Source organism: Acanthopagrus latus, chromosome 16 (assembly GCF_904848185.1).
Source record: "Acanthopagrus latus isolate v.2019 chromosome 16, fAcaLat1.1, whole genome shotgun sequence".
Classification (NCBI taxonomy): domain Eukaryota; kingdom Metazoa; phylum Chordata; class Actinopteri; order Spariformes; family Sparidae; genus Acanthopagrus; species Acanthopagrus latus.
This window is the reverse complement of record NC_051054.1, coordinates 6,824,108-6,847,982: the sequence shown is the minus strand read 5'-3', so window position 1 is coordinate 6,847,982 and position 23,875 is coordinate 6,824,108. Positions and strand designations below refer to the sequence as shown.

General features: G+C 41.7%; 2 protein-coding genes across 3 annotated transcripts; one reads left to right on the top strand and one right to left on the bottom strand.

The window, feature by feature from the left end:
* Window positions 1–1,689: 1,689 nt before the first annotated feature.
* pls1 (plastin 1 (I isoform)) lies at window positions 1,690–10,071 on the bottom strand. Of its 2 annotated transcripts, XM_037071122.1 has the most exons (17): window positions 9,795–10,071; window positions 9,107–9,242; window positions 8,878–8,970; window positions 7,337–7,497; window positions 7,116–7,245; window positions 6,437–6,569; window positions 5,933–6,014; window positions 5,046–5,211; window positions 4,338–4,480; window positions 4,145–4,240; window positions 3,832–4,027; window positions 3,440–3,518; window positions 2,977–3,091; window positions 2,751–2,884; window positions 2,539–2,662; window positions 2,317–2,450; window positions 1,690–2,231 (listed from the first exon to the last, which is right to left on the bottom strand). In XM_037071122.1, the coding sequence occupies exons 1-17, from the start codon at window positions 9,798–9,800 to the stop codon at window positions 2,093–2,095; spliced, it is 2,067 nt and encodes a 688-aa protein (XP_036927017.1). In that variant the 5' UTR covers window positions 9,801–10,071; the 3' UTR covers window positions 1,690–2,092. The 2 variants fall into 2 exon arrangements, with proteins under 2 accessions (XP_036927017.1, XP_036927018.1); XM_037071123.1 differs by lacking the exon at window positions 9,107–9,242 and having other exon boundaries at window positions 9,795–10,056.
* A 3,663-nt stretch (window positions 10,072–13,734) lies between these two features.
* Window positions 13,735–23,779, top strand: gyg1a (glycogenin 1a). The gene is made up of 7 exons (XM_037071124.1): window positions 13,735–13,891; window positions 17,159–17,294; window positions 17,410–17,584; window positions 17,797–17,959; window positions 19,059–19,185; window positions 19,715–19,952; window positions 21,457–23,779. Exons 1-7 carry the CDS (start codon window positions 13,750–13,752, stop codon window positions 21,622–21,624), a joined length of 1,149 nt encoding a protein of 382 aa, XP_036927019.1. The 5' UTR covers window positions 13,735–13,749; the 3' UTR covers window positions 21,625–23,779.
* The last annotated feature ends 96 nt before the right edge of the window (window positions 23,780–23,875 follow it).

The following is a 23,875-nucleotide window of genomic DNA, read 5'->3' as shown; positions in this document are numbered from 1 at the left end:
TTTGTTATCTCGGGATAATTATCCCGTTATCTCGGGAAAACAAAGCTTCGTTATCTCGAGATCTCGAGATAATTATCCCGTTATCTCTGAAAAACAAAATTTTGCTATCTCGAGATAATTATCCCGTTATCTCGGGAAAACAAAGCTTCGTTATCTCGAGATCTCGAGATAATTATCCCGTTATCTTGGGAAAACACATTTTTGCTATCTCGAGATAATTATCCCGTTATCTCTGAAAAACAAAATTTTGTTATCTCGGGATAATTATCCCGTTATCTCGGGAAAACAAAGCTTCGTTATCTCGAGATCTCGAGATAATTATCCCGTTATCTCTGAAAAACAAAATTTCGTTATCTCGAGATAATTATCCCGTTATCTCGGGGAAAAAAAGGAAATAAAATATCTGAATGTATGGCCGTTTAGGGCTTCCGTAGGGTAATGTTCTGATGTTAATGCTACTTTTTTAAAATTACAGTCTTTACTCTAACTGACTGACTCAGACACACACACTCAAGAAAATTATCATGTTATCTCAGGAAAACAGAGGAAATTAACTTGTTATCTTGGGAAAAGTTAAGGATTAGTTCAATTAAGGATTAAGTTAGTTAAGGATTTTCCTTCAAAATATAGTGGTTTGGTAGTAAAAAGGAGATGGAGATGGATGTACTGAAATTCAGAGTAAGTAATCCACAACTCCACAGGGAGTAAAGGTACTCCTGGTTGAGAGTAATTGTCTTATAATGTGTTTTTCTTAAGATAAAACTTCAACCAGACTGTTAAAACATATAGTGTAAAATTTTCTTCAAAGGTCAACTGGTAACATCCACCACAAGGTGGCACAGCCTGCACACCACACTCAAACTGTGCTGACAACATCACAAAAGCCTTCTTGGTAATATTTTATGTTGTTAATCTGAATCTGCAGACCTTCAGAATAAAGTTAGTGGAGTAAAGAAGCACTGCGTTCCCCTCAGAAAAACACTGGAGTAAAAGGGTAAAGTGGCAGAAAATGGAATTACTCAAATAAATTACTTGTAAGTGAAAATGTACCTTTTATATATTCTAATTTTTTTGTCAAAAAAAATGTTTTCATACAGCCCAGTATCACAAACAATATGTTTCTTTTATGTCCCCTTTTTCTCAATTCAAATGTGCACAAAGGCTTATAATAAATAAGTTATTAGTAACCTTTGTATTAGTAACCTTGTTATATTAAGGTGAAAGTTGAATTTTACATTTGCTTAAATTGTGTATTTTAAAATCACTTCACGGTACGCTTTAGAATAAAAGAGAATACATCAAATTATATTCGACTCTTCCTTAAAATGTAACTCAGTATCTTTAAATCAACATGTGAGTATACTGTTTATCAAACCAGGCAAAAGTCCCATTAAATTCTGATTGTTGATGCAATATGAAAAGTTAAATTAATGCTAAAAGAAAGTGTGGCCTTACGCCTGTGCAACTACTATTATATAACAGGGTAATCCATTAATTGCCTCTCATTTCAAGGTTGCTGTCTCTGTGGAGCTCTCGGGGACACTGTGTCTGATTTATATTGATTCATCATTACACAAATAACACATGGCTTCAGTCATATTTGTCATGTACTTATGGACTAACAGATGTTATGATCTACCTGGTTTAAGAGAGTTCTGAAATAATTTATATCCTGAGACAACACACAAGAAAAATTAAGAGATTCTCTTTAATAATTAAATAGTAATATTCAATGCACAACATTTACAGAAACAAAGCACGGGTGTGTGATTCCACTTTTCCTTCTGCCGTATCTTGTTCTCTGGTCAAATAACAGAAGAAGTAAAAGGATGTAATGTCCTATTAAATACAATCACTGATAGACAAATGCGATGGCTTTGCTGATGAGAGATTATTTTGAACTTCAGGCAGGCTAATTGTTTGACAGAGAGGATGAGAGGCTGTCTCGCTCTCGCGGGCGATCATGCAAAAGTTAAATAAAGGTCAAAAAAAAAAAAAAGGAAAATTACAATGATGACGAAAAGATGAAAAGCGCACAGGGGTGAAAATTGACGGTCGGTGGTCGGTTCCGTTTGGTTTGTTCGTGTCGGTTTCAGTGGTTGACCTTTTTCAAACCGTGACCCATGAGGCAGGCGAACAGCGTCAGCACCATCTTGGGATTCACCTCCACCAAATCGTCCGGCAGCGCGTAGACACGAGCGCCGATCTTGCGGGCCAATGAGATTGCGTACCTAGGAGGTTAAAAGGAAGAGGGAGGGGTTAGGAGATGAAGACCTTGTTGCAAAGATGCTGAACAAGGAAAAACATTTATTTTACTTGGCATTGTTGAGTTTATCGTCCTCGTCCATCACTCTTTTCTCTAGTCTCTTCACCATGTCCCACTTGACGGTACCAGGAGCGATGACGTCGATCAGATCGATTACTGGCAGACTGGTGCTGATCAGTTTGTCCTGCAGAAAACAGAGAGGCGGCGTGAAACACAAATGCAGCCTCGTGTTTACTCAAATACAGCAAGCTCTCTCAGATACATGCACACACCTTGAAGCTGCTGATCTGCGAGTCCTTGCGTTTCTGGCTCAAGGTGGTGTTGACCCAGTTGAGGATGATCAGATCTCCAATCTTCTCTCCATCACCCAGATCCGACAGAACCCGCACTGTGTACCTGAGGGATGGCAAGCAAAATAAATGACCGAAACCACCAAACACTGGTTCAAAATCAACGTCCCCAAAGCTTCAGACTGTTCACGTACCTCCTCATCAGCTGCCAGACAAGCGCCAAAGTGTGCATCTTACTCCCCTGGTTCAAGTTTTCTCCTCCGATGCCGACCAGAGAGAACTGAGCGAGATGCCTGCCCAGGTCCACGGCGTAGTTACAGTTCTCCAGCTAAGACACATGAAGAAAAGCAATGTCACTGTCCTTTTACTTCCCCATCACCAGCTTTCTGTTTTCTTAATATGTGTGCATAGCATGCACACCTTCTTCATGTTGCCCCCCAGGAAGGGATAAGGCGGGTTGTTGACTTTCCTCCAGTTCACAGGTATATTTATCTTCTCAAAGAGCTGCAGGATCACCAAACCGTCACACAGGTCACTGTAGAGGACAGAGAAAGTGAGGTAGACGTCTCTCAGGAGCTCTACGGATTTAGATTTGATTACATGACATATATTTTAAAGCTCCAAGTACCACTGCAGCAATTGTTTTGTAGTAACAGTAGTAGTAATTTTTAGTGACAGGCGCTCATTCAAAACATGTTCAAACAGTGCAAAAAAGGTCAGATAATACCGTGAATATACTCATAAGAGCATGTGAACTATGTAACATACTGTTTGTTTGCTCTCTATGGCCCTTGGTTATAACTTGGTGACTGCTGGAATGTCAAGGATCCAACCCTGCCTTCTTGATAAGGCTAACCACATTGGCATGTAACTGATGACTTACCTGTAGAGGTGGTTCACATATGGAGCGACGCCCAGGGAGTTCATCCAGTTTCTGAATGTTTTCTCTTCTCTGGTCTCAGCTGGTGAGACATGAGGACAAGATAAAGGAGCCTCACAGTTACTGTCAGCTGATCAGAATGTTTAAGTTTAAATGGATGGATTTATGGCTGCCATAACTTGCCACACCTTGAAACATTTATCTCTTAGGCTTTTTACTAGGCTGCGACCCATTGTGTGTTCACATCATTTTCCTGCTTTTTCACATTAAGATTCACATTCACCCCGCGACCCTGCAGAGGATTAAGCGGCGTACATAGAATATGTACAGATGATGGATGGATGGATGGATTCACATTCAGTGCAGCGTGACAGAGTGCTGCATGTGCGTCTCACCCTCGAAGTGTGCGCCATCCAGGCCGTTGATCTGAGCCCTCTGCAGAGAAGGATGCATGTTGAACAGGTTGGCTACGAAGGCCAGGTTGAGCTTGCTGTTTCCAGATGTGACGTCTTGAGGAGAGACAAACTGTCTGCAGTCCAGCCGGGCCGCCTGTCGCAGCATCAGTTCGGCCCGGTGCTCCAAGTTGCGCTCCTTCACGTACACATGAAACACGTTACAGACATTATATAATCCTGCCAGAATCAGTCACTCAGAGAAACCCTTGAAAAAACCCTTTTACGAAATTGTTATACAAACAAACTGACTCACGTTGAGGCCGCTCATGTCAATTTTGACCCTCATTTTGAAGTCACTCTCTTCATGTTGAGCAATCTGGTCCAACAGATAGAAGTAGGCTTGCGAGTCCTGTAGCAGTACAGTGCAAGAAGGGGTTAAAATCATTAATACACATGGTATTTGTGTAATTGTATGTGTATGTGTGTCTGTGTATTCTGAAGTGCACCTTGATATCCTCGCTAAAGTTGCTGATGGTGTTTGTTCCTGCGTTCTGTAGGTGATAGTTGACCCAGCGGAGCAGCATCTCCTCAGGGGAGAGGGACAGCAGACGCTCCAGCTGCTCCCCATCTGTCAGAAGGCCGATCAGACCTAGAAAACCCATGTGAAAATGTTAAATGTTGCTGAAAAGGTGGATTGTTTATCTAAGCTGTTTTGATATTCTGAATTCAAGCACTTATACAGCTTGTGTAGGAAGGGAATATAAACCACTGATCATTATACACCAAAATTCACCTTTTGTTTGTATTTAAATTCTTCTCATACAAAATGTTAAGTGATCATGTTCACTTTAATTTTGCTATATTTACATTTATTTCATAGGCAATTATGTCTATAGTGGCAATGCTTATTGTTACAGCTGCAAAGGAGGAAGTCATGTACTGATGCTTCGGGAATGTCGGCTGACTTCAGTCCCAAAGTGCCAGTATTTGACAAGTCGGGAAAAAGACACAAAAATCTACTTTTTTACAAATTGGACCTTTAAGGGAGGAAATAATCACTACGATTTCAGCCTTATAAATTTGCGAGTGGCTTTATTTTCTGGTGTAATTGAAGGTAACAAACTTTTATCTACTTGACCTCATTTAAATCATATGACATTCAGAACGTGAACTCTTGGGTTAATGTGTGTTTGTGTGTATGTGTGCGCACTGACCTTCGTGCTTGCTGATCTCTATATCAGCAAAGAGGCCAACCTTGATAATCTGCCAGAGCAAACCCAGGACCAGATGGGGTTTCCCAGCCATCAGATCATGGGCGTCGATGCTCACCACCATACAGCCGATCGCTGAGGCCGAGTTCAGAGCCAGGACCAGATTCTCCTACAGATACAAATGAATCATTGGTTCATTATTTGGTTCAGTGATTCACTAGCCGAATAACAGCCGAGCAAAAACAGACCTGTGGCCCAAATCCAGTAATAAATAATGAATTAAAAATAAAACTCAGTACTATATTCTAGGAAACGGATGGATAGATGGATGGGTGGATAAATATGATCCAGGGAGAAATAAAAGACCCAATATGTTCAAAATATGATTTTCTTTTCTTTACTTCTTTTCAGATGTGGCAACACGAGCATCACAAGAGATATAAAACTGGAAAAGAAAAAAAAGGAAGTGCGCAGTAAAAAGTTAATATATAACAATCTATTTCTGCACAGTCCACACATTCTGTCTCACAGATCCACACTTATAAGTGTTACTGTCTTAGCTGATATCCATATATAAGTATGTGTGTGTGTGTGTGTGTATATATATATATATATATATATATACATAGGGTTAGTCAACAGTGTATTGGTTGAATCAATATTTTCTGTCTCTGACTGAGTTTCCAGTTCTTTATCACACAGCCAGTTAGCCTAGCTTAGCATAAAGACTGGGAGCATTGGGAATCAGTTAGCCTAGCTCGGTCCAAAGGTCAAAACTATTCCTTTTGTTGATGAGACTATAGCAAAGCTGGTGCTTCTGGATCTTCTGTATTTGCAGTGTGCTGGTGTTATGGTGTTTTGCTAAAATTATATAAAAGGCAGCGACTCACTGTCATTTTGAAGTGGGTCAGTTTCTTGGTGTTGATGACTCTTTCGTCAATCGTGTCGGGCTGAGACTGGTTGATCATTTTGCTGAAAGAGAACATGGAGCACGAAATGAGTCTCAGCAAATTGCCCAACGTCGTTTCAGATGCCTGTTATCTCAGATCCCTCGCTGCACCAGTCTCTGTGTGCTCCGTCCGTCACGTGTCAGTGAAGGAATGAAAGCGAATAAGGAGGAGGCATGAACTGCAGTAACAACTGCAATAAAATAATATCACACCACTCGGGCTTTAACCTTTGATGTCACGTGAAAAATAAACTCTTCTGTCATTCCAAGATAAAAGAAACTATTCTACATTTGCAGGTACGATAGGTTGGGTTAGAATTACAGGATCTATAAAGCAGAATAGACACGATACTAGAGGTAACAGTAACATGAAGGTACGCTGTCATAAATTACCTTGATAGTGTAACACAGTGTGTGTGTGTGTGTGTGTGTGTGTGTGTTTTACCATAACAGGATGCCATCACGGACTGAGGTAAAGAGGCTTTCATCATCGGGGTTCATGGGCAGCAGATGTCGGCAGTCTTCATCTTTGGCCAAGGCTTTGTTGATCCAGTTGACAAACGCCACCTTCTCCTCATCTATGCACAACACACACACACACACACACACACACACACACACACACACACACACACACACACACACACACACACACACACACACACACACACGTTATAAAGACAACTGAAATGATATATATCAATCTCTGTTTTGCTCATTCATTTTCCAGTTTTTTGCAGATTACAGCGGCTCCACAGTAACATCTGTGAATTGTGGATTATTAAGGCATGATGACAAGCTCTAGGAAATTGTGGTGCACATATCTCACTCATTTCTGTCCTTGAAGACACAACAATTAATCTTTCACTGAGAAAATAAACAGCAGATTAACTGAGGATGAAAACAATTGTTAGTTGTAGATCATACTTTCCATTCAGTCCCCCAAAACATTTAACAAATGGTTTATAACTCACTGTAATGTTGTTGTAAGCAGCCATGACGACATTTTTAATAGATGGCTAGAAAGTGTTGCCACAGAATGGAGATGCTTTTATAACATTGTATTATATGAAACTATTATTAGGACATACACACACCAACACACAATGCATATTCTCCCTCACCAGAGTAGGAGTGCTGCGTTCCCTCGCTGGAGATCCGTGACATTCCTCCGAAGGAGCGGATCCCATCTCTCCTCGAGATGGTTTTCCTAAACGTCTCGCTGAGCTGCTTACTCTTCAGCTCCTGGTAGATCTGAACGTGGACAGGCTGTGTTACTCCACGCGTGGTCAGGCGAGTGAGAGTCACACATTTGCTCAACACAGTCTTTGTATCAGAAACTCACAGACACAAACTCCTCGAAGCTGATCTTGTCGTCCTTGTTGGTGTCCCCGCTTGTGAAGGTCTCGATGATCTCCCGCACCTTGTACCCCGGCAGGGAGAGGCTCGCCTCTCTGAACAGCTCCTGCAGCTCGAAGTCGCTCACAAAGCCGCTGTTATCAATGTCTGAGCACACAGAGAAGCACACACACACACACACGCACACAGATCCAGTGAGTCAATTTGCTTGACAAATATCAATCTAAAGCTGATGGGCTCAGTATTTATGGGTGCACACAGATGATAAAGCACAAACAAAAGCCTGGTAATGCTTCAGTAAGAGGTCTGTGATTTCCTAATGATTTCCCAGCCATATAATTTGGTGCTGATAACAGAGAGAACGAAGAATAATATTTAAGTTTCATTAGTTGTGTTAAGTTTATGAACACTTATTGCTTTATGAATAGTAACTGCTCGCTCCATTGAAACCCTGGACTGAACACTATGTGATGAATTGTAAATGTCACATTTTTGAACTAACCAGATTAGTTAACCAAACAGCGAATTCTTTTTTACCTTCTTGACTTCTTTACCCACTTAGTTATTATATCAATATTGCTGATATTTATCAGAATTCTCAAATTTTGTAAAAGTATTGATAGCCATCCTCCAATAATCAGTTTTGAGGTATTTGGTCAAAAAATATGGTGAGATTTGATTTTCTTGCCCAGTCCCAGTATTTATGGAGATTTTAAAACATCAATATAAATATCTTGTATCAGGATATTATTACCTAAATATTATGTATAATTATGACCATACAGAGCAGCTCTACTTATGAGTAATTACTTGTAAAACTAATGACATTCTCTTGTGCTGTAATTTGGTATGCTTACATGCAAATCTAGTATAGTACATATACATATATATATGTATATATACATATTTACATTTTGTGTTGTATTATTTAAAAACAACTAAATAGTGTTTCTCTAGCTCGTTCTTAGTATCTTAACTCACTCAACACCTTACTGTATATGAGATCATAAAATCTCACTCGTTGACCTTTCTGCTCACACCATCATCAGTGAAACTTACAGATTAATGCTCATGAGATGATTATTATACCCACCCTCCAGATATTAAAGCAACATTATGTAGAAATTTGCATTTTGTGTGATTTTATGTACAAGTAGTACCAAATGACATAGTCTTAAATGTGCCTTTTTACTTTTACTTTGCTATTATCAGCTGTTTATCTCAGCCATTTCACCTGTTTATCTTTTGCATATCATACTGTAACACAAAGGTTGTCTGCCTTTATGGCACACTATCATCAGCATATTTCCGTAATTACGCACTTATGATTAACCGGACAAAATCTGGCAACATCTCATTATTACCTTCAAAAATACCTCACACACAAAGCGTATACACTCAACAGCCCGAGCCATAAAAATCTCTTACATAAGACTCATGCTTTATGGTGGGTCGTAAAACTCTTAGGTCAGATATTCTCTGTCGATACAGTTTTGCAGGGTGTGTGTGTGTTTGTGTGAAACTGACCAATTTTATTAAAGGCCTCTCTGAGGTCGTCCAGGTGGTCGCGGGAAATCTGTGTGACGTGACTCTCCATTGTTGCCCTCTGCGTTGGAATACCTGAAACATGCACACAGATGATGAACACACATGTTTTTGGATTCAATTGAGCACAAGGACGAAGCTGATTTAGAAAGATTAGGCAACATGTTAGAAGTTACTGAGTACATCGACTCAAATGCTGCACCTTACTTACCTTTACTTTCTACTTTATGCTCCTTTATATCTCTTTTATGCTCCACTTCAGAGGAAAATATTGTACTTGTTGCTCTGCTAAATTTGCTGACCCGCTGGAGGGTCTCTGATCCTGAGGTTGGGACCAACTCCTGCAGCTATAACCACAAAATGATACTTTGATTCATCAGTATTTACTGTCTAAATTGTTTTATTTAATATATCATCAGTCACATGGGATTTTTTATTTCACAATGCATGTTCTTACTTTTGATCTTTCAGTATATTTACAGCTAGTTTTTACCCAAGCAAGATTTTGAGTCCAGGACTTTTACTGGCACAGATTTCTACGTTGTTGTAATGGTTCTTTAACTAAAAACGAGACTAGAGGACATTTATAATCCTGCAAACACTTGATGTAGAGATTTTAATATCATTCGACCTCTGAACATACATAACACAAGCTGAGGGATGGCCCAAAGGTAGAAGAAACATTACCAAGTGTCAGGTAATAAACTAGAATTTGTCTCATTGTCATCAGAGCGCTGACATTTCTTTACTCCGCACTGATTATTCACACACGTACAGGCACATTCACACACCTGACGTCTCCCATAAAACCCCCGAGGTCTTTGCATTTCTCAATACATCACTTTGCCGAGGAGACGAGGAAGGAAAAAGACAACATGAGATTGAGACAGAGTTGATACCTTCATAAGAATCTGTGTGTTTTTCTTGTGTTGTAAGCCTCTCAGTGCAGATCCCTCCGGGCTGGCTACAGGAGTCGAGTCGTCCACAGCTCCAGGGACAGAGCGGAAGTTGGATCCCGGAGAGTCTCGAGAGCTGGTTATCTCTCCTAGGAGGAGTCACTCAGGAGAGGCACAGAGACGACCTTTGGCCTGCCTGGACCCTGAGACAGGCGTCGTCTGACGGTTAACATTTAACACCTCAGCAGTGTCATCATGTTGTTGTCCACAGAGAGAGAGAGAGAGAGAGAGAGCTTTATCTGTTTGTCTCTTCTGGACAGCTGATCTGCAGCCAAAGTAAATGTCTGTCTTACAGTGCGTCTCAGGAAGAATAGAACTTTTAAACCCTAAAATGAAAGATCAAAATAAAAAGTAAAGAACTAGTTCAATTCAATGGAAAACACTTACAAGGACATTTTAGTACACTGTGTGTGTGAGACACATTTACACGCTCTTGGCAGTGTGCTGCTGTGGGCTCATGTTTGCCCTGAATTGAACCATCATATCTCTGAGGCTGTTAACAGATGTGCTTTTTTTATCGGACGGATTTTATCTTAAGCCTTAAATGTTGCCCAAGACGCATCCATACATAATTCAAAGGGTTATTTTCCCTGCCAAGAGTTAGACTGAAAGACTGACTCTCACATCATGTCTAAATATGAATATGAGAAGATGGTTAACTTAGCTTAGCATAAAGACTAGAAATGGAAGGAACAGCCTAAAATCCACAAAACTAATATTTGCTTTTTATTACCATGGAACTGACTGCCCAGCTTTTTCCTTTTATTCTGTCAAAATGGAAACAGACAGCTTTACCCACCCTGCGGTGTGGATCACTTTTTGTTTTCCTCGGAGTAACCACTACCAACAACACAGAACAAAACACGAGACCACTCATTAATTTAGTCCATAATGGAGACATGAAAGCAGAGCGGAGTGTTGCCAGGCTGCCTGGTGGCAGAAAACGTTTTTTGTAGTAAAAGTGAAGTTTACTCTGACATTTTACTCTAACATCATTCTACTATGTCATCACTCTGACAACATAGTTCTATGACATCATTCTAACATCACTGTACTATGACATCACTCATTTGTCAGTATGACATCATTCTGACATCAGTGTGACATCACTATGACATTGTTATGAAATAACTTCTGAAATAATAAACAAAAAAACCCAACAAATATAATTTATAAAATTGGTCCAAATGGTCAAAAAAGTTTTTATTATAGATAATATTCTCATAAAGAATTACTCATTGATAAACGGTACTTTAAAATACAACATGGGATAAAATAGAGTTTGTTAAGAGTTTGTGCCTTTAAGGCACAGCTCAGGGCACTGACAGACTTTTCAAGCAGTCGATGCAGTTTGTTGATTTTTTAAAAATGAATAAATGAATAACAGTAACTGAACCGACACTGTGTCTCTCCTCTTGTTGCAAAATAGTACTGAGGATGAAGTTATTGTTTCTAGTGTCATGGCGGCACACATTTTCTTATTTCTGTGGAACATGTTTAAAACATGAGGCCTGTGTTTGTCTGCACCATTTGCCTCACAGCCAAACAATGCCGTGTAACCTGAGGCACCGAGCCAACTGCATCACTTAGATTAAACTGCCACACTTCACAGCAACAGTGACACTTTACCTCAGTGTTCACTCTTTACTCCAACACACAGAGAAGTTTGAATTTGCTGCAGATAATGCTTTTTTTTTTTTTTTTTTTTAAATTGTCTTTGTGCATTATTTAGTCCTGAATCAGTGTCATCTGACCCTCGAACGTCCAGGCAACGCTTGGCTGTGGAGCGGAGTTTGTCCACTTGACACTATGCAGAAAGGTCTTTAAAAAATAAACTATAATATAGGAAATAATAGAAGTAAGAAGCTTACATTCAGTTGCAGGCAGGCTGAAGGGCTTACAATCCGGAGCAGGGCCAGTCCAAAGTAGTAAATCAGCTTGTTGCATACTCAGAATCGGTTTTGGGGCCTTTTCTTCTTTATTCTCCTTCTCAAGCCCCTCTCTCCTCCCCTTCTAAAAAGACACAAACAGTCCCATATTCAAGACTAGAATCAAGACACAAGACTGTGTAAAATGTCCCTCTCGCATCATTTTCATACCTGTTCGCAGCAGAAGTAACACAGAACTAAATTTTGAGCCTGCACACCTCCATCATGTCTTTCTTCCTCACCTGAGACACCTGATCAGCCCAGTTTCACTCTGTGACTCTGAGGTGCTCTCCGGTTACCTCTCTCCTCCTTCATCGCTGCTCTCAGGTAAGCGCTCCACCTCCGGCCGTTGATGCAGCGGGGTGCGGGACCCTGAGCCAGGATCAGTTGCTGCTGGTATAGTTGCGCCGGTCAACCAGAGACTTTCTCATAAGCCTCCTGCATTATTCACTGGCATCCTGGAGCACATGCGCAGGGAGGTGGAAAACAAAAACTGTTTGAATGCTTTGGGTCTTGCTACTGTGTTGACTATCAAAGAGGCTGAATAGTTTGAATTCATACACATAGTTTGAGCCTAAAAATGTTTTTTGCATAGAATTGTTTAATTCCTACTGAACAGGTGTATGAAATTCCCCCTTTCTGTAAAAAAGCACCTACTCTTATCATTCTAAAAGAGGGAATGTGTTTGGTCAGAGGTGCACACAAGAGTGAAAGCACAAAGAGGGCAGAGTTAGTCATTAACATACTGTTCAACAGTGCTGTTACACCAGTTAACGATTGCATGCATGGATAAGGGTGTTAAATGCTGTGACAGCAGCAGAAAGGAAGGATTGCATCTGACATCTTTTCCTCTGTGACTCATCTCAGACTGCTGATGAGGAGGATGAGTTTGCACCGAGAGTTACCGAAGAAGAAGAGCTGCACCACAACCACACCAAGTGCAAAAAAAAAAAAAAAAAGAAAAGTATTTTCTCATTCATACTGGAAGTAGTGATAGCTGTAAGTGAGATCAATGCACGTCAAAGTTTGACGTTTCATCCGGCTGTAATGCAAAGTCACGACCACACAGGGGCGGTGCTGACTCAGACTGATGGAGTAACAGGATCTTCCTGTTTTCTCAGAAAAGTTAATCGCACCAGAGGTCGTCCTGCTGCTGGGCTGCTGCAGACGACATAAACATCTTAAACTCAAGCAAACAGGACACTTCTTTTAATTAATCACATTACAGGAAGTAAAATAACACAAAGTAAAAGGGAGTTTTGTGGCTTCCTGTTTTTCACTGATGTCAGAGGTGTCATAAGTATATTTCCTCTTAATCAATGTGAAGCTTGAAGGACTGTTTCCTTGTGTATACAACATATAATAGCTATTAAAATAATATAATCAATATAGCCAACAGCCTCGAGGCATTTGTACTTTACTTAACTGTTTCAATGTGGTGCTAAACCACAACATTTAATCTGACATTTCTGGTCCTATTTTTAAATATCAAGTCAGATTTAGATCATTAATGGGGAATATAATAAACAAATACAAGGTTATTTATATGTTAAACTAACCAGCTGCATGTCAGCAGCTGCAACATGACAGTGATGCTCACACATGAACTCTTGGAAGAACAGAATAGTACTTTCAATGACAGTTTATCTATATTTATATATATTTAAGTCTATTGTGATGCTACTAATGTGCTAAGTATGCATTTTGCAGACTTTTAAACACATTACTTTTAATTGTAACAGAGCATCATTACACTGTGGGACTGCTTCTGTCTACCTGTTTGGTTTCAATGTCATTCCTGCAGAATATAAACCTGTCAGTGTGTCCTAATGTCCTCTACTTTCCCATCACACATGATGAAGTGATTGAGATAAACTGGAAACAGAGAGAGAGAGAGAGAGAGAGAGAGAGAGAGAGAGAGAGAGAGAGAGAGAGAGAGGATGGGGGGCGTGTCAGCTGTCAGTGGTCACATGACCCGGAAAATGTGGGGCTTAATTCCTGTGTTGGACTGCTCCCAGCTGCTGAAGCTCTGCCCTTCGCAGTGCAAACCCTACATCTGCCCCATCACGACCCCCGCGACCCGGCTGAGCTCTCCTCACGGCACCATGGCAGGTAAGGCTCCCCGGCGGCTCCGACGACACTCACAGCCTCCGCACTGGTACCGGAACACGGCCGCTCCGGACCGGACCGGGGCTGCGCGCACTGCTCTCATCTTCCCGAAACATCGCGATTTTATCCGCAGGCTGCAAGAGAACAGCTGCTGGTAGAGTCACTGCTGCTGTAATGAGGACACGTTTATAGTGTTAGTTACTGATGTGAGCGTGTTTAGAGGTTCTGGTTCTTGGTGTGATGGGCTGCTGCAGTGGTTTGGACCACAGTGAAGCGGGCGAGCAACAGGGCGAGCACTTCCGGCTATAATTTTCAAAGTTAAAGCGTTAATTATGCAACTGGTGTGGACCAACTTCAAATGTAAAAAAAAAAAAAAAAATGAGGAGAATTTAAGCTCTTTAGAGATTTGTTTGATTCTTGATGAAGATCCTTCAAATATGCTTATATGATGTAGAGTAGAGGTAAAGCTATTGTTTAAAATATTGCTAGAAAGTCACCCATATGGATAGTATTTTAGAAAAAGTCTTAAAGTATCTGATATCAAATGTGCATAAGTGTCGGAAGTATTGATGCAAGTAAAGCATACATATATTTATGTATGTATGTATGTATGTATGTATGTACAGTATAAACAGTAAGCTATGGGTGAACTGATTATTTGATCTGAAATTAAGGATTTTGATTATCAGGGTCAGTGTGTTTTTTGTTTTGTTTTTTACTCAAGAAATTAAAAAAACAAAACAATAATACCCAGTTAATGTGGCTGTAGTAAATAAAGTTATCAAATAAATGTAGTGAGTAAAAAGCACAAACACAAAGTTTTCCTCCATAAATTAGTGGAATAGAAATAGTAATGTAGCAGTAAAGAGCGACTTGTAAACTTGTAAATCTGTCTATGCTTAAGTAAATGTAGTTAGATATTCGGTCAGTTTTTGGTCAAAGATTTCTTTGCAGCATATGAGCATGTATTTCATGAGGAAAATCTGGATCCAGCTTTAATGTCGAGGTCCGGGTCGGATGTGCAGCCTCAGTGGAGTCAGAGTGGAAGTGATTGTGACACTGCACGTCTCGGTGTCACAAAGTGGGCGAGTTGAAATTACCAACATTGATGATTTCTTCATGCAACACACGCTGCGTAAACTGAAGTAGTGTAATAATCTTAGACTTAGATTTTTTAAAAAAGGTAGCTAGTATTTATTTTTTTTTAGCATAAATGGATTATCTTGTACTTTCAAAATAAAATTCTCGGTGTCGTGCTGGTGTTTTTTGCACACCGACTGCAAAAAAAGCACAACTTCTGTACTGCAGAATCTGAAGTTGCTCCAAATACTTGAGTCTTACCTCTTTCCTTAAAACTGTCCTCCATAAGGCATGTGCGCTTTTATTTTTTAAAGACAACCCTGTCCACTTCCGGGGTTAATGTGGGGTCTTTGATTACCTTGACTGGATGTTCTCAGTGCCTACGTGCGCCACAGTGTGCGGCCTTTTTTAATACTATATAAGGCTATATAGTGTCACACTTTCTGTTGTGTATTATTATTAATGTAGCCCCTTAAATTACTATAAAATTACTGTATAATAAACCGTATTGCAAAGACTTTTACATGTTTGCATCATATTAACATGTAATTCCATAAAGGTGTATTTGTTCATAAACACTACAAGCTTCTCTTTTACATTTTATCTGCACACAATCATACATTTGACATTAGAATATGAATAAATGTATATGTATCAGATTATTACATAATGATCTTGTACAATCCCTGCAGCATTATCACCATTCAGTAATATTTTATTAGAATCTGTTCATTCATAAATATCTCTAGGCATTATTTGAGGCATGTCAGACCCTGAGGTGCTGGTGTGTGCGTGTGTGTGTGTGTGTGTGTGTGTGTGTGTGTGTGTGTGTGTGTGTGTCTGTGTGTGGGGCATGCTCAATGTGGGAAAACGACACATGCTTCCTGTGTGGCCTTGTACTCCAGACACGTCTCACACTCTCGCATTAGTCACTTCATAGTTCCTTGAAAGAGCAACTCAGTGACCGAACAACGCCGCCTCTCCAATCAGGTTTCCCAGAAACCCCTCTTACATTCACACATGTTCAGCTTGATGTATACTATCTGCTTGGCTCTGGGCCTGCTTTGTGTACTGTAGCAGCAGCAACACAGTGTGCCCCCTGCTGTCGCTAATGTTTGCATGGAGCGAGTCATCAGAGTTCACTCTGTGGGCCTGCAGATGAAGTGGAAGCTGTGAAGACAGCAGGAGTGAAGGTGGACGAACGTGTGTTGAGTAAATGCAGTTTACTGTCAAATAAAGGGACAGAGAGGTTGATTTTATGATGTAAAGTAAACAAAATGTTTCTTTCTTCTGGTTCATATTTGTGTAATATTTGCTCACTTTAATAGAAAGTACACAATTGCTCAGTAAAAAGCTGTACAGTATCTTTTGAGGTATTTTTTTACATAACCGGGGCCGATTTGTCTATCTTCGTCATCAGCCTGGTTAATGGGTCATCCATTACTTCAACACTTCAGCATACAGGATATATGCTGGACAACAGAAGCGGAGTCAGCGAGAGTCGGGGAAGCAGTTCGGCCCACTTTTTAACATGATCCAACTCGCTGTCGGTCAGCGCATCAATAACCCTGGTGGCTTGTGAGCAAAATGAATAGTGATGCTCGGTTGTGACCCAACAACACAAAGTCTGCCTGCGTCCCACTGTCCTTAAAGGGGCAAGAGGCTGTAACGAGTGTACTGTGTATTTGTTATAATGCTTACAAGTAGTTTAATTTGACATTTAACAGTTTCGTTGTATGATATTATTGTGACATCCACTATTATATCCACTTTATAGTTCATGAGACTGGCTTGTAGGGGTGTGTCTTCCAAAAAAACATGGGAACCACTGATTTATTAGTTAGTTGCTGTCAGTTTCACCAAAAAGGTCATTGTTTCACCAAAATTGTTATTTTGCAACTATAAACACTCTAAGAATTCTAATAGAATGCATTTTGCAACAGACCTTTTCTTAACAAAGTCAAATAATTCTGAATTTTCAAACATTTGCTGTTTTTTTCTGATAAAGACAATGTAAAATCATCCATTTTTAAGGTAATAGGAGATTTTGATAGGCAGATAAATGATGGGTTAGTTGTTGGTGTTGCACTGACAGACAGAAGACACATGATTGACACAGATATCATAACATCCTGGTCATGTGGCTGATCACAGTGTGTCTGTGTGTGTTTGTGTGTTTCTTCCAAACAGACGAGGCTTTTGTGACGCTGGCGACCAACGACAGCTACGCCAAGGGAGCGATGGTTCTTGGCCAGTCGTTACGAAACCACAACACTACCAGGAAACTGGTCGCTCTGGTTGGACCTCACGTTGCAGAACCGTGCAGGTAACACACAAAGCCCATTGAGGCTTTGGATGACAAAAAAATAAATAAATAAATAAAAGTCAAACGATATCCGACACACCCGCTGACATCATAAATCACACTGTCTGTGTCGCAGAGATGCTCTCCGCTCCATATTTGACGAGGTGCGCGTGGTGGACGTTATGGACTCGGGCGATTCGGCTCACCTGTCCCTCATGAAGCGTCCGGATCTGGGAGTGACGTTCACCAAACTGCACTGCTGGACTCTCACACACTACAGCAAGTGTGTGTTCATGGACGCAGACACACTGGTGAGAAACAGACCTGTCGACAGCAGAAACCGTTCACAACTTAGAGTCAGATACACTCTTTAAGCTACCTGACACAAAACATTAAGTTGAAACACCAGAATTGCTTTTATCTTTACATCTTTGCATTAGACTTTTTCACATCACTTTTGTGGAAACAGGAAAGATGAAACAAGATGTGTCTGAGTAAGTAACATTTCTTTTGGTGTATCCAGGTTCTGTCAAATATAGATGAACTCTTTGAGAGGGAGGAACTATCAGCAGCGCCAGATCCAGGTTGGCCGGACTGTTTCAACTCAGGTGTGTTCGTCTTCAGACCGTCCAACGAGACGCACGAGAAGCTGCTCCAGTTCTGCAGTGAAAACGGCAGCTTTGACGGTGAGACCCGAGCATTTTAAAAAAAAAAAAAAATCTCCCAATGCTCATTAAAAAGCAAGAAAGTGATCCGAAGAGATGAGAGGAAATGACAGGGAGACAGATGCTGGTATCTGCTATCTGGCTGTTAATCATGGCGAGGAAGCTGGGATCTTGACTGATAACGGGTTCTTCCGGTAGCTTGTCTACACCAGATAACGTCTTCGACCACAACCACAGATTTCTGGAGGGAATTTGAGAGGAATGCAGATTTGGTTTACTCATCAGATTCAGTTTGGAAGCAGGAAAAACGCCATATCTGAGGAATTTGCTCCTGAATCACTTCTCACAACCATAGAACAGCCATCCTGACTGAGGACTGAAGCTTTATGTTACCTATAAAGGCAGCTGCACTGAGAGAAATACACCTGTGCAAGCCTTAATATCAAAGCAGAAAGGTTAACAAAAGTTAACAATGCAAACTTGGAATCCTCTTGTTCAGTCTGCAGCCATGAGAGCAACTCTGTGAGGCTGCACTGGCTAAATGCTAACATGAGCTCATTCAGTACGTCCTCGTCTTGACCCTGACCTGGTCTACCCTCGTCCTCACGCCACCAGCTCACCCCTGACCTTTGCCTGCGTCAACAGTGCCACGTACATCTGTCGCGTTGGTTGCGTCTGCATGCTGTAATTCCCTGTGTGCATCATCCTCTCCCGGCGTTGTCAACGCGTCTCAGTTTTCTATTTATACTGGTGAGAAAGGACACGGTTCTGTGGGAATGTACAGTATGTGTGTGGCGTTGACCAGTCAGGTATGTGCTGCAGTGTGTCAGCCCGGATTTCGGAACGAGAGCAGAGAGGCCAGATGAGGTAAATGTTACGAGGATCATAAAAAAATAGTCCACGACAACAGTTTAATTTCATTCATTATCTTGTTTTTGTGTCTTCGAATCCCCCGTCATGGCTCACAGCGAGAACACAGAATGGTTTTCACATGACTGTTAATATCTCGAATTGAGGGTTGTTCTTTGTATTTAAATGCCAAACCAGAGCTCCCCAAGCTACTTCTCACTATGTCATGTATAAAAATATTGTGTGTGTGTGTGTTTGTCTGCGTCTGCAGGTGGAGATCAGGGGGTCCTCAACAGCTTCTTTAACACCTGGGCGACGGCAGATATTTCCAAACACCTTCCCTTCATCTACAACCTCAGCAGTATCGCCATTTACTCCTACCTACCAGCTTTCAAACAGTCAGTACACACACACACGCTAACACACATTCACGATCAGTTCATCCAGGGTTTCTTCATGTGTTCATGTGCAGCCGCCTCATTGCCCTGATTCTGTAGCTTTCCTCGTGAGACTTCTGGGTGTTTTCATGTGTGAGGAGGTATAAAACTGATCCAAGGTCAGTTCAAAGGTGTGTGTGTATTTCTGTGTGTGTGGTCGGGTGTTGGATTACAAGAGGCCGCCGGAGCAACACACACCCTGCCTCAAGAAAAGATGAGCGATTGCTGCTGCACTTGTGTACTTTCTGTTTGATTTAGATCTGTAATGTATGAGTCCTTCTGATGACGGGTTTAATGATCATTCACGCTGCGAGGACTAGTCGACCTTGGGGGGGGGGGTGTTGCAGTTTACCAGTATGGAAGATAACTACAATATTTATTGATATCGTGTTAATGATACACCCCAAATTACTTGTGTGCTTGCTGCAAATTCGGTGCAGCAGCTCCTCCACTCTCTCCTCCCTCCTGACGCCCTCTTTGCCTTCCGCAGGTACGGCCGTGACGCCAAAGTCGTGCACTTCCTGGGCAAGGTGAAGCCGTGGAGTCACTCCTACGACGCTCAGAGCGGCGAGGTCAGAGGTCACTCGCTGTCCCCCGACCAGTGGCAGCTGCACCCCGACTACCTGCTCATGTGGTGGCAGCTGTACGCCAAGTCGGTGCTGCCTCTGCTGCAGCGGGCCTACGGGGACACTCCCTTCAGCAGCGGCTGCGTGGAGGCGAGCGAGGACGTAAGTCAGCGTGTCGCGCATGTGTTGAGACACGGCTGTGACTGTACGTTTAGTGTGTTGCATCACCATCGTGCCCCGGCTGTGTCGAAACCACTGATTACAGGGTTATCTCTCCCTTTCTCTGAGGTGTATTTAAAATATTTAAATCCATCCCGCAGTGCAATTACCAAGTGGTGAAACAAAGCCCTTTTTTTTTTTACTCCCTTTTAAGCTCCAGATAAAAAAAGGTGGCTAGTTTTTCAAGTTGTCTCAGTAACAAAAAAAAGTCAATTGGTTCCACATTCCTTGGCACCAATCCGTTGCCTGAAGTTGTCCTGGTTTCTGCTGGTTATTCCAGTCCTCTCAGTCGTGTCGGGACTGCATGAGCAGCTTTCTGTTGTCAGTGATACATGAGGAGGAGGGGGGGAGGCCAGACCTCAAACAAACACTTCACTAAGTAGCAGGAAGTTTCCAAGTGGCCTGTTGCGACAGTACAGCAGTGAAATAATCAAAAAAGTCTGCCAGAACCTGAAGCTTTGCCCAATTGCATCAAGTTGTGCCATCTCGTGTCACTCTGACAAGTTTATACAGGCAAACACTCCGGGCCTCAGCGGAGGAAAGTCCTGCACTCGCTCAGGCTTCAGTTCCAAGTGAATCTTGAAATCTGGGTGACTTTTGTTCAGCAGCAAGACTGTCAGTTACTGGATGATGGCACAATAAATTAATATAACTTGTCAAAAGTCAGTTAGTTTTATATTTAGTTCAAAGACGTCATTACTAAGCAACCAAAACAGTGAACAAAAAGATGCTCCGTCCAACGCCACAGTTCAGGGACGGCAACTTGTAGAAGGTTTTTATTCTTTCGTGTTTCAAAACTTACATTACACTCAACATATTTAGCTGCTTGTTACTTTACTTAAACATTTGATCGTCACTGTGCGAACAGATGTTTGTACAGACAGCTTGATGCTAAAGGAAGGAACGATTGACTACGCTCACCCGAAATCTGAGTTGAAGACTTGCAGCTACATGAGTTTTTTGACATCACGGTGGTACAGTTGTGCAACTTAGATGAGTGTGATGTGGAAATTTAAAGTCTCTGGTGCACATGTAATGAGAATGGACTTGTCGGAGCTGCATGAGACATCTTATGTCCGGTTAAACTTTGCACTTTTCTGGAAAGAAAAACGCATCAGAAATAGATTATCACTCAAACCAGAGTATTCGTATGTCTAAAAATCAGAATCTCAGGCAGAGATAGTGACTTATTGAGTGTACACCTACTATAGGAAGCCAAACCTTTCTTTTTCCTCATGTTAGAAACTCTTATCTGCCGCAAGTGTGTTGCAAAATCTCTTAGTCGTACTTTGACTCCTCTGACGAAACACCTGCTCAGGCTGATTGTGTCTTGAGGGTAAAACAATGTTCAGCCGAGCAAGGCTGAACCTGGAGAAACCAGTCCTTATAAAGTATTCCTCCTGTCCCGTGTAATGATTCATTCATTCTCTCCCTGTCTGTCACACAGAGTAAGCTTGAAGAGGATGTGAAGGGGCAGCCGACACATTTCTCCCCGCCTCCCCAGAAGTTTTCATCAGAGGAGAGGAAGCAGCGCTGGGAAGCGGGCCAGATCGACTACTTGGGCGACGACTCCTTCGCCAACATTGAGCGAAAGCTCGACTCCTTCTTAAAGTAGCGGGCGAGGAAGCGTGATGGACAGAGAGAGCACCAGCGGAAGCTGCGTGTGGGTGGAGATTTAACCACTGCTCAGCCAATCACGGGGGGCTCGATTAGCCTCTGTGCAGCGTTCAGCCTCACTCTCTGCAACCTGTCAGTGTGTTTTTGATTGACAGAGAGTCTAACACTGTTCCCACACACTCTAATCATTCATTTTTCTTCAACATTTTGGGAAAGTACAGTCATTTGCTTTCTTGCTGAGAGTTAGGAAAAGAAGATTGATACAATTAATTCGTATATATGGTCTTTACCAGGGCAGATATTTTATTATTCCAGAGAGACAGTAGACATTTGTGACAAACACTGTTGCATGCCTCTGCAACAGTGACAGCAGTGGCCAGAGGTGTAATGTTTTCGAACTGTCCGTCCATCAGTATGTCCGTCCATACGCTTGTCCGTCCGATATCTGTGAATGTGCAATATGAGAACGCCTTGAGGTCATTTCTTCAGATTTGGCACAAATGTCTACTTGGACTCAAGGATGAACTGATGGTCACTGTGACCTCACAATTCATATGATAATTATCACAAAACTGCACAGATGGCTAATAAGATAAAAGGATGTCCCAAAGTTCAAAGGTGATAAAGGTAATATTAGCTAGGAGCAGCTGTTAACTGGCTAGCTTGTGGCCGCTTCTGCCACATAAAATCATGATATGGCAGCAGCCCTTATTCAGAAAGAGCCGACCCAGCTCAGCCATTTTACCCATCTCGCCTCAGTGTCAGGCTGTAGCTTCACCATGTGGACACGAGAGGTGTGATCTTTTCATCCGACTCACTGGAAGAAAGTGAAACGTTACTTTCCAAAAATGCCAGACTATTCCTTAAACGCACAGTATGTAATTTCTGCCGCTTTGGGGGGCGTCTCTCAGTCACAACAATCACTAAAGATGTAGTTCGATGACGGGGCGAAGCCTCATGGGATCATAGCGAGATAGTTAGCTGACCTCCTTCCTCACTGTCTGACGTATCATGTAGTGTTTCCAGTGTTTCCCTTGAAGATGGAGAAACCACAGAGGGCGACATGCGACTGAATGAAACACATCGTCACCTTGATAACAATTTCGGATTTTTGGAACCATTTGGAATAATGTTCAGTCCACAACTCAGTCAAACAGTTGTTTCATTCACTATATCTACTCATTTTAATGTGGAAATGTTACATATTATGCCTTTTAAGTGTTCTTTTTGCATCCGATGGAGATGGATTTGGTCTTCCTAACCCGTGGAAACTTTCAACGGCAAACACAAACTGAGGAAAAGGCCCGTGGGCAAAGGGGAAATCAATAGATTTAAAAGTTGTGTCCTGCAATAAACCACTTTCGAGCAGATATGCAGTAACTGGCTCACTTCCAGCGTACAGTCCCACGCTCCGGCCCGCTTTAATCAGACAGTGTTCACCTCACCTGAGTACATAGATAAACATCCCCCTATCTGTGCCTCTGACACTCATCACCAGCTCCCTGTGACTTCAGCTTTGTAATGTCTGGTACTTTGTTGTGTCGTATTTGCATGGCACAGACTTCATACATGGGTCCGAAAAGTCCGACCACATCCTAAAGTGATGTCGATAAGTCAGTTTGTACGTGATCGTGTGCTCCCCAGACATTCTATCTGTACGCCTGCCCCGCATGTTGCGTCCCCGCCAGACCCCACGTCAGTATATCTTTGTGCCATGATCAGTTTCATCACTTCCTGTCTGTAGTGTTACCAGCTGCCTTATTGCCGTTTACTGTTTACAACAACCTCACTTACTGTAACTGCTGCTAGTAGCACAGTAAAATTTGCTCGGTCCTCCTCCTCCTTGTTACTAATACCTCCTCTGCTTCACTCCAGCTGTGTGCCCTTAAACTGAACTGTAATCTTTAGCTCCCAGCAGTAAAATAATATTAGCTCACCTCACTCCATTCAGCACACTCCTGCAAGAGCCTGGCAAAGTTGAGTTTCTTAATCTTGTCAGCCCGCAAAATCCTGAATATGCATAAGTGTGGAGGTGGAATTTAATTGTAGTGACAACGGGTAATTCAGGTCCGACCTGTTACCCAGCTGTTAACTGTTCATCCCTGTTGAAGTGCTAATAAAGAACAGGTGAAAAAAAAACACCTTTTATCCATCCCGTCTGTCATGAGTTCTGTTTTATTTACACTCCCATTGTACTGTGACCTTTTTAAAGTGTGTGGTTTCTTTTTTGGTCCTTCATTTAAATGATT